At 34.1% G+C, this 11,053-nt stretch overlaps 1 protein-coding gene across 1 annotated transcript; it reads left to right on the forward strand.

Annotated features, from left to right (window-relative positions):
• Window positions 1-8,866: 8,866 nt before the first annotated feature.
• On the forward strand, window positions 8,867-11,049 carry LOC133296244 (probable protein phosphatase 2C 27; the record flags this gene model as incomplete). The annotated part of the gene is made up of 4 exons (XM_061495191.1): window positions 8,867-9,041; window positions 9,837-10,036; window positions 10,281-10,492; window positions 10,935-11,049. Coding segments are annotated over exons 1-4 (702 nt in total), but the record flags the coding sequence as incomplete, so codon positions are not given.
• Between the last annotated feature and the right edge of the window lie 4 nt (window positions 11,050-11,053).

The following is an 11,053-nucleotide window of genomic DNA, read 5'->3' on the forward strand; positions in this document are numbered from 1 at the left end:
GTATGGATAATACTCTTAGCACAGGTAGAGGCCAAGCTAAGTGATATTGTTCCAAGTATGAAGCAAGTAATCAACAATGGGGTATGTGTGTGGATGTGTGACTCAATGTAAATGGGCAGAATAACGATAAATAAGATAACTTCTTGGTGTGCCCCAGGGGGCTATTTATAGGAGAAGGTGATGTGCACCGGGTGTGGGTTGGTGAGGAGAGGGTCAACCCTCCTTGGGATTCGTTACGGGTGGCAATGTTGGGCGTGACAGACGCTACTATGATAGCAGCACTGTTCCTTCTGCACCTGGCGGTGTCAGCATGGGACAAATGGGGCAGTTTCCCTTTATTGTGTCTGTGGCGGTCGCCTTTGAGGGTTAGGGTCCCAAGATGAGACATTTTGGTGTTCTTCCTTGGGAGAGTCGTCACGTTGGGGGTTGGGGGGGTCCTTGACAGCTGTTAGGGCTGACGTGGGTAGGAGGCTGAAGTTGGGCTTGAACCATTGGACCGCCAATTGTTGGGCCATCCGGAACAATCATCATCGTGGTTACCTTCTATTTGACAAAAACATTTCTCTTGGATATAATCATGAAGTCAATTGGAAACCGAGGGGTTGCTTTAGTGTCAGATGTTGTATATGAGTTTAAAGTTTAAGATTCTCTGACATAGTCATGTTATATTAAATAAAACTCGAGATGATCAATTTCCATTAAAAATTAACGTGGCTCGCATTTGAGCATGATTACAGAAAGATTGAGATATTCAACTTATTCATATTTATAGAGAAAATAATAGCTGTGTTGATTAGTTATCTAAATACCCTCTTGATCATGTAATTGAGAATAATATGTGTAATTTTAGTTCTCCTTTTTGGTATTTTGCCATTGTATATGGCTGATTTTTCTTTAGTCTGTAATTTGCATAAGGTTGCTTTGACTTGAGTTGTTCTTTTAGGATTTTTTCCCTTTTTGTTTACCAAAAAAGAAAAGAAAAAGATAAGGATGTGAATTACTTCCCGATGCAATATTAAGATTATATTTTATAATTTATAGTATCTTAGAAAATTTCTTAGATTTTTTTTTATTATTTTTTTTTATTTTTATTTAGTTTAAATAAAGATTAATGTTTTACCTTTTGTATCACTTAATAAAACATCAATGTACAATATTATTCATATATTATTCAGTTTTCTCTATTTTTCTTCATCTATGGTTAAATCTCAATAATTTCTAATGTGCTTCCATATTCTTTCCCGGGGGTGAGAATAAAAGAGTCACAACCGAAAGGTTGTTTGTTTAAGCTTTTAGAAAAAGTAACTTTTATCACTTTCTTATTTAAAAAGTACTTTTTATAAAAGTTAAAGCTATTTATATTTTTATAAAAAATATTTAGATTTTGAAAAAAATGTTTGGCTTTTGACTTCTGCTTTTCTTAGAAGTTAAAATTTTTAGCTTCTGAGAAAAGTAAATTTTTGGCTTTTTTTGTGACTTCTCCTTTTTTTAAAAGCAGACATCCAAACGAACTAAAAATGAGAAGTGCTTTTTTCTTAAAAAAAGCAACTTTTGAAGAAAAAAAAGCTCATCCAAACGGGCTCAAAGCCATATTCTAAACTGGTGGTGACAAAATGATCTAATTGATAGGCAAATCTCTTCTCCAAAAGGGTGTATGCGTGGAACGATGGAAACCATCATGTGTTACAGTTTTTTTTTATTTTCTCCCTCCTATTTTAAAAATTTAACCAAGAGAGCTTTATCACATTGTCGTCCTACCCGATTCAATCGGATTAATCGACAGAGAAATTTCAAAATAATAATAATAAAATAAAGATAATTGGTATTTCATAGCGAGAAAAAAATAGTATACTATATTATCTAATATATAGTATTGCAGTTATGTAAATCACTATTATATCTTCTATTTTTACAATATCTTTAATTTTATAACTGAGATAATATACATTAAATGATATGAAGTATTTTTTTCTTGTTTCGAAAATAGTTAAAAATCTCTCATCAAATATAAATTGAATGATGATTTTTAAAAGTTTATTGAATATAAATATCAGCTATTAAATAAGGGTAAATAAATTGTTATGTTATTTGTTGTAACATAATAATTCCTACTCTCATAATGAATAGGAGAGAGAAGAAACGAGAGTGGAGAAAGAAAAATTAAGGAATAGGGTCCACATATAATTATAAGAGTAGAAATATTTTATTACATCATATAAGATAACAATCCATTTTTTTTGGTAAAGTCATGGGGCAAAACCCCACGAACAGAAAACAACAAAACAAATGACAGATAGCAGAAAACTAAAAAAACAGCAGAAAAGAAAAACTACAAACAACAACTAAGAACAGAAACTACAAACAGAACAGAATTAACGACTAGCAGCAAGCCTTGAGCTACCCGGGTCCAGCATATTAGCAGCAAGCAAATTGAGGAGTTCAAAGTGAGGGGATGCAAAGGTGGTGACACCAAAAGGATCATCCAAAGCTTTCTTTGCTAACCAATCAGCACAGGAGTTGCAAGTCCTAGGAATATGCTTCAACAAGACAGACCAATCCTTATTGAGAGCAGCTCGAATCTTAGTTACCAAAGGTAACTTTCGAGAGTCATTACCAGAAGAGGTAAGAAGACCAATAGCTTGAGACGAATCTGATTCTAGGATAATATTCTTCCAACCAGAATTCCAAACAAAATTCAAACCGTGAAGAATAGCCCAAAGCTCGGCTTGTAAAGATGAGCAATTTCCAATGAAAGCAGAGAACCCACAGATCCAGTTTCCTTTCCAATCTCTCAACAAACCTCCGCAAGCAGCTTTCTCAAGGGACACAACACCATCCACATTCAGTTTTAGGAAAGCTTGCGATGAAGCATTCCAAACAGTGGAGGGCACAATGTGAGGGCTCATGTACTCAAACTGGAATTTGAGCTTTCTACAGCATCCTGATTCCCTTACTAATTCTAAAAGATCAAGAGAGGGTCCTCAGGTCTTTTAGCTGAATCTTCATGGAGTTCTTTATTCCTCCAATACCATAAGAAATTACAGGCAATAAAGAACAAATCCCTCCAGTCTTGGACCCTAGTCTTCCTCACGTTCAAATTAAGAGAAATCCACTCTTTGAAACAACCCGTGGAGAAAAATCCGAGAGGAAGAGGTTGGAATAAAGGTAAATACCAAACCTTTTTTGCTTTAACATAGTCTCTGAAAGCATGAAGAGTGGTTTCTACATCTTCTGGGCACGAGGGGCAGCAGTTAGAGGATCCACTCCATTTACTGATAAAGTCTTTAGTTAGCATCCTGCCATGGTACATCCTCCACATAAACACTTTAACTCTCTCTTTACCTTTCCAGCTCCATATCCGGTCCCAACTATTGACACTTAGATCAGGATTCAAATTAGAAAGGTTGTTGTAAGCAGTTTTAACTAAGGATTGACACTTAGATAACAATCCATTAACCCATTAAATAATTGATAAATACCGTATTGACATTAAGAGAGAAAAGAAAAAGGCACCGAAATAATGTCCGTAGAACTGGACAGAAGATTTAAATGCTTCGATTGGCATCCCCGTCCGTAGAACTTTTTCTCATTTTAATTAGAGTAAATATTTTTTTTGGTCCTCAATAAATTTCATGATATCTGTTTTAGTCCCTAGGAAATAAAAAGGTCCATCGTGGTTCCTAAAAAATTCAAAATGGACCCATTTTAGTCGTTTTAGGAACTAATATGGGTCTTTTTTGAATGTGAGAGACCACGATCTCAACTAAATAGGTCTATTTTGAATTTCTTAGGGACTTATGGACTAGCCGCGGTGCACCAAAATGAGCCGTGGTGCACCATGGACTAGTCGCGGTGCACCATGGGCTAGCCGCGGTGCACCAGAATGAGCCGCAGTGCACCCGAGCCTTTTTATTTGCTAAAGACTAATACAACGTGAAATTTATTGAGGACGAAAAATGTATTTACTCTTTTAATTAGGTGGATCATGTAAAGAACCTTGAGATACACCACCCCAAAAGCTAGCTCAAAGGGTGGGAGTGCCCAAGGCCTTATAAAGGCCATATTAGTTGCCCATCCAATCAATGTGGGACTATATATCTCAACACGTCCCCTCACGCAAAAGCCCTTTAGGCTAGAAGCGTGGAATTGCACAGACCCAATTTTTGGATTACCTTTTTGTGCTTTTTTTATTTCTTCCTCAAGATCACCATGAAGAAAAGCATTCTTGATATCCAGTTGGTAGAGAGGCCAATGGCGAATAGCAGCCATGGCAATAAAAAGGCGAACAGTAGACATTTTCGCCACAGGAGAAAAAGTATCAATAAAATCCAAGCCAAAGACTTGAGTGAAACCCTTCGCCACCAAGCGAGCTTTAAGACGATCCGCTTGACCATCAGGTCCAACCTTAACAGCATAAATTCATCTGCAACCAACCACAGATTTTCTAGAAGGAAGAGGCACTAGATCCCACGTGCCATTATGATGAAGAACACTCATTTCATCAATCATAGCTTGTCTCCATCCCGAATGTGAAAGTGCATTACCTGTAGTCTTAGGAACAGATACAAAGGACAAAGAGGAAAGACAAGCAAAGTATGATGGAGAAAGACGATGGTAACTAATATTGACTGTATACCTGGCCGGATGGCGAGTATCACGAGTACCCTTACGAAGAGCAATGAGAAGGTCACTATCCGAAGGTAGGACCGAAGCCGTGGGAGTAGGTGCAGTTGAATGTGAGTCCACAGAGACATCTGACGAACTATGCTCGATCTCATCAGCAGAAGAGGTGATAGAAGGAGAGTCAGAATTATGGACGAGTAAAGACGGAAGGTAAAGAAGGTCACCGGGAGGGATGACTGTACAAAATAAGTATCCACAGGAGTAGTAGAGGATCCAAAAAAGGGAACTGATTCAAAGAAGGAGACATCCGCCGAGATAAAGTATCAACGTAAAGTGGGAGAGTAGCAACGGTAACCCTTCTGAGATCGAGGATAACTCAGAAAAACACATTTATGAGACTAGGGAGCTAATTTATCCAAACCTGGACCAAGATGATGAACAAAACACGTAGAACCAAACACATGTGGAGTTTCTTAGCACAGGTAGGCTGGGCCTGTTGCATCATCCACTCTTCAAGCCCAATGGGCTCTTGTGTGAGGGTGTGTGTTGAGATGTATAGTTCCACATTGGTTGAATCTGCAACTAATGTGGTCTTTATAAGGTCTTGGACACTCTCACCCTTTGAGCTAGCTTTTGGAGTGGTATATCCCAAAGTTCTTATCACAGATCATACCACCGAGGCACCGACACCAGCTCCCACTGTGGATAATGCATATCATGAGTCTGAGTTTTTTTTATAAAAGAATCAGGTAGTTTCTCCTACCTTAAGTGTAGAATTTTTTAGTTAAAAAAAGAACATGTGTTCAAATATAGTATTTCACGAAAGCCGGGTGTGAAAGCCTGAAATTATTCAGGTTCTTTGCTGGCTATCATGGAGTTGAAGTGTTGCTACACCTACTAGGCTACTACCACCCAAAAGAATGAATTAGTCTTGCAGGGATTTCCGACAATTACATATTACAGCTGTCAATAGACTATACAATTCGCAGTAATTGATCATTGCTGCATAAAATGCTAATCATTTTTTCGTTTATCACGTTAGAAATGTTTTATAGTACAAAGGATTAGATGGTTTTTATTTATTTATTTATTTAATATTTTTTATTTTGAATTTGTTTGTCATAACATAGATCAGTGTAACCATTCCGACCAGAACTATTGGAAATAGGAATGTTTTTTAAACGATTCAATCGAAAAATTAATAATTGAATTAATCTAAAATCAAAAAAGTTTGTATATTTTAATTGGATTGAATCATTTTTTTTATTTGGTTGACAAAAACCGATTCAATATATTATGCATTTATTATATTTTGAATTTCGCTAATGCCTCTTAATCTCTTATTTTCATAAAAGTTGATATGTAATATGTTGCTGGTTATTTTGAAAATCGCAGAGTGAACATTGAGCAAGTTGAAGGAGTGAAGTATTGAAGATAACGATTGTGATAAGGAATCTTGGCTTTTTCACCCTTTTGCCCCTTATTAATTAATTAATAACCATTTTGCCCCTGATTCGAAACTATCTACCAATCTGCCCCTCTTTAATCGACTACCTTGCATTTTTAATCGACTAAACGGTTGTTGGGAGATTTAATCGACTAAATCTCTCTACTTAATCGATTAAAATCATACTGACTTATTTTTTTTTTGTAAAATATGAAGATTTAGTCGACTAAATAGGGAGATTTAGTCGACTAAATCTCCCAGCAGCCATTTTTTGTCTGTTTTGGTCATTTAGTCGATTAAAAATGCAATGTAGTCGACTAAAGAGGGGCAGATTGATAAATAGTTTCGAATCAGGGGCAAAATGGTTATTAATTAATTAATAAGGGGTAAAAAGGTGAAAAAGCCAAGGAATCTTAGATATTAACGATAAAAAAAACTACATTGTTTTAATTTTTTATTGTCTATTACTTTGTTTTATCTTTTCATGAGTTTTAAATCTTGTTTTAATTAGAAGACTTGAATTTTTTAATTATTTGTAATTTTATATGATTTTATTTTGATATAACTAGTAATTTGTATGGTTAAAATTTTAAGCTTTTCAAAAAATTGAAAATTAATCCAATTCAAATTGAATAAAATTGGATTGAGTTGAATCGGATTTAAAAAAATTCTAACCGAATAAATAATTAAATAATCAAACCAAAAAAATTAAATCACATAATTTTTAGTTCAAAACCAATCCAATTCATAATAGAAACACCCTTAATTGGTATGGCGTGTAATGTATCGCTAATTGTAAGTATTGATGCTATTCTCTTTATAAATTTAGCTTTAGCCAGCTACCAACTATAAAAGCACTAGCATTTCAAGTGAATAGAAGACAATTAAGAATGGCCGGAAAAGATCACGTAAACAAAGAAAAGCACGTAAGTCAATTACTAAGAAATTTTTTCAATTTAACTAATGATTTCGAATTCAAGTTTTGAATATACAAACAACTTGATAAGGAAAACGTTGATACTTTTGTGATCTTATCTGGCTCAAATTTAAAATAATCAACACTATAATCGGATACCAAATGTTTTATGGTTGGTATAAAAAAAACAATTTAATTAATGTTTTATGGTTGATTTATCTGGCTAAAAAAAAAAGAAAATTTGTATTGATGGCGCAAATATACGTAAAATAAGTTCCAGTAATTTCATGAAAATTTTTAAAGGCAGGTGGAGATTTCAAATTTTAAAAATATTCTTTAAGACGTGAATTAAATAAGTAAAAGTCTCACCTATTTACGTCCTCATCAATAATAACAAAAAAATACACGTTTTTCTTTTGTGTAATAAAAAATAGAAAAAATTATTTATCATTTCAAATGACATAATTTATATTATTTTACTCTTACAAAAAGATAAAATTCATAATTTTTTCTGTGCTCTGTCTCATGATTTATCTTTTTCTCTGACTTAAAATAACATAACTTTATATTCTTTAAAAGTGACACACATTTTTCTCTAAAAATAATATAATCAAGAATTCACTTTTTGACTCATTAATCAAGGTGTTAAAATGAAAGTGAAAGTATATAGAAGTTGCGATAAATTATCATAATTAGATAATAAAAAGTATACAAATATAAATTAATATTTGTATAATATATAAAATAAATAAATTATCAATATCATATATATATATATATATAGATTTATTATTTCTCTTCTCACATGATACAAATTTATTTTTAACAATCTTAAAATTACGTCATTTGAAAATTAAGAGAATAAATGAATAGTATTTTGATAAAATTCTTATAATCAAAAGCAACTAAAACTTTGTTTCCAAAAAAAAAAAAACTAAAATTTCTAAAATATTCTTCGTTTATTAGTTTTCTCAATCTCCAAAATAACGTAATTTTGAAATTATTGAAAATAATTCTCAAAAAAACAATTTTCTCGTATAATATTATGGGTTTTGTTATGGACCAAAATTAGGTCCGTGATCAGTAAGGCCCACGATCAGCGCAGGCTCACAGGTAAGCATTATAAATAGGAGCTAAACGCTACAGGTATGACCCAATCTCTTTTTACCTATTTACGCAATCTAGACAGTACACCACACACCTCTTCCAAGGCTAAGGCCATTAGATAATGTGTGATCTGCTGTCCCCAAGATACCTAATTCATAGATATCCAGAGAAGACACCTGAATCATAGATCAATCATCCAATCCCAATTGGACACATCTGCCTAGGGCAGAACAGGTTTAGTATTTATCATTTTAAATAACATAATTCTGTGACATTTTTAATGAAATTACGTCGTTTTGATGTGTTTGTCATTTTCTCTAATTTATAAAATTAAAAATAAAAAGAAAATGGAAGAGAGAAAATGTAAAAACTTACCAAAACAATGTAGTTTCATTCAAAAATAACATAACATTGTGTGATTTAAAATGAAAAACATTTTTCCCGTATAATATTACATCGTTATCATTATCAGTTGTTACCAACATTTTGATACGAAGTTGCGTAACAAAAATAACAATGTAACCCAACCAAACCGATTTTCAGCCATGCTTTCATAGAAAAATCTGGAAGTTAGTTCTCTTTCGCTCCCTTTCTCACTGACACTAACTCTATAAACAGATCATTATATACTTTTTCCAACATATTCTCAGAATCTTCTCTTTTCTCTCTCTTCTATGTAGCAAAAGCTAAAAAATTGCATCAAGTGTCTTCGCTTTCCATATCAACGAGTTGCAGAACCAAAGAACCACTAATACCCCACGGTTGTTATAGCCATGTGTGTGCAGGACGCTGATCAAGATGCCCAAGATATGAACAACATGGACAATACAAAAAAGTTATGGCCTTTGCATGGTGAGCTTTTGCTTACCCAGAAAGAGAATTTGGAAAAGGAATCTTCTTTGAGAACTTCAAGTGGCGAAAGGATCAGTATTGAAAATTCATTTCCTGTAAGTATTGGGTTCCCTGCTCTTCTATCCTTACATGGTTTTTGTAGAAACTCTTTAAATAAAACTCAATTATGTTTTTAGTTGGCATGGAAAGTGTTTTCCTCATCTTCTTTAGTTTTTATTTTTTTTCTTGTTCTTTTGTCAAGACATAGATTCTCTTCTAATGATTGTTTTGCATTTGACATTGATTTTCATCCGTGCACAGGGTTGTTGATCATTCTCATTGTTGCTTTTTTATGTTTAAGACTTCCATTGAGGGTTGTTGAACTCTAATTTGATCTGAAAATCATAATTGAGAACAGAGACAATTGCTCTTTTCAATTCCAATATTCTGTTTAGCTCAACTTTTGTGTTGTTTGACATTATTTTTCAACTCAATCAGATTGCATTGCTGGCAATTAAATTTCCTTCCTTTATTGTTGTATTCATCTTTTTATTTGATTGTTATGAGCATAATTTGTGGGTGTTCTCCTTAGTTATACCCTTATGGATATGACATCATATTGTATCTTGTGTATTATCTGGGAGTCTGTCATTTCTCTCCCTTTTTTTTTATTGAGTTTGGTTAGCATCTTTTTAAAGGGGACGAACTGGAACACTAGTAAAACTGTTCTTTCATGATTGAAAAGTCATGAGTTCATTTCCAGAAAACAGCCTCTTTGCAATTATGTTTCTATCCCACGATCGCTAGTCGGGTTTAACGGGGAGTGTTTTTTTTTTTGTTAGCATCTTCTTCTTCACTGCTTAGTACTACTACCATATCAACTCAACTCCCTTTTTCTACTGTGGCACATTTACCTGGAAAGCATAGGTGAGGATGCAGTGGTTGCAGACAAGAAACAGAACCTGATGAATTATGTCCCTGATCTACGGTCGGGAGAGTGGTCCGATATTGGAGAACACCCTTACATGGAGGATACTCACATATGCATTGGAGATTTGGCAAAAAAGTTTAATTGTAACATACACTCTGAGGAGGCTGTTTCCTTTTATGGGGTAAGCCATCTATCCCATTATGCTAATTGCCCTTTTGTCATGAATTTTAGTTTAACTCTTCTACAGATATTTTATTTTGTAATAATACATGTCTGCTTTAAACATTCTTGATCCATCACTATAAAAGGATACACATTTTAAAGTCTGACTTGACAAGATGTGAGTAAAATAATGACTCAAGAGGATGCACATCTTTTAATCATTTTGCATAGGATATGTAAAAGGAAAATTGTTTAATGTGAAGGTATTTGATGGACATGGAGGGAAGAGTGCTGCACAATTTGTCCGTGATCATCTGCCAAGAATTATCGTTGAGGATGTTAACTTTCCTTTGGAACTAGAGAAGGTGGTCAAAAGGTCATTTTTGGAGACTGATAAAGCATTTGCAAAGACATCCTCTTGTGAATGTTCCCTTTCTTCTCGTACAACTTCGCTAACTGCATTTATATTTGGAAGGTGAGCACTTGTTTCCACTGGTCTTTGGTCTTAAGAACCGTGGGATGAATTTTCCCTCCCACATTTGTATGGTGACCTTTCCAAGTGGCACATTGACATTCAAGTGAAATGTGGTGTCTAATATCAACACTATCACTTTACTTTTTTGATTTATTCTTGTGTCTGTGCTCACTTTGTATCCCCTCTCTCCACTAATTGTTCTAAGTTGCAGAATATGCCAAAATAAGCTAATCCAAACATGCATATCCTATCCTGTTTAATTGTTTTATTATAGCACCTATTTCAGTGTTGGCTGGTTTTTTAATATGGGTAAATTATTTATAAACAAACCTTAAGGCATACGAAATTTCATGTAATGCAATAGATATACATGTTTGTTGCATCATTTTTTCTCATTTAATTGTTGCTCATATAGTATTTCCCTATTCAATCTTTTGTACAGGTCTCTACTTGTAGCCAATGCTGGAGATTGCCGAGCTGTCTTGTCCCGTCATGGAAGGGTTATAGACATGTCCAAAGATCATAGGCCAAACTGCACCAAAGAGAGGATGCGGATTGAGT

This window comes from Gastrolobium bilobum, unplaced genomic scaffold (assembly GCF_033153095.1).
Source record: "Gastrolobium bilobum isolate Gb01-03AN ecotype WA unplaced genomic scaffold, APGP_CSIRO_Gbil_v1 utg3726, whole genome shotgun sequence".
Classification (NCBI taxonomy): Eukaryota; Viridiplantae; Streptophyta; class Magnoliopsida; order Fabales; family Fabaceae; genus Gastrolobium; species Gastrolobium bilobum.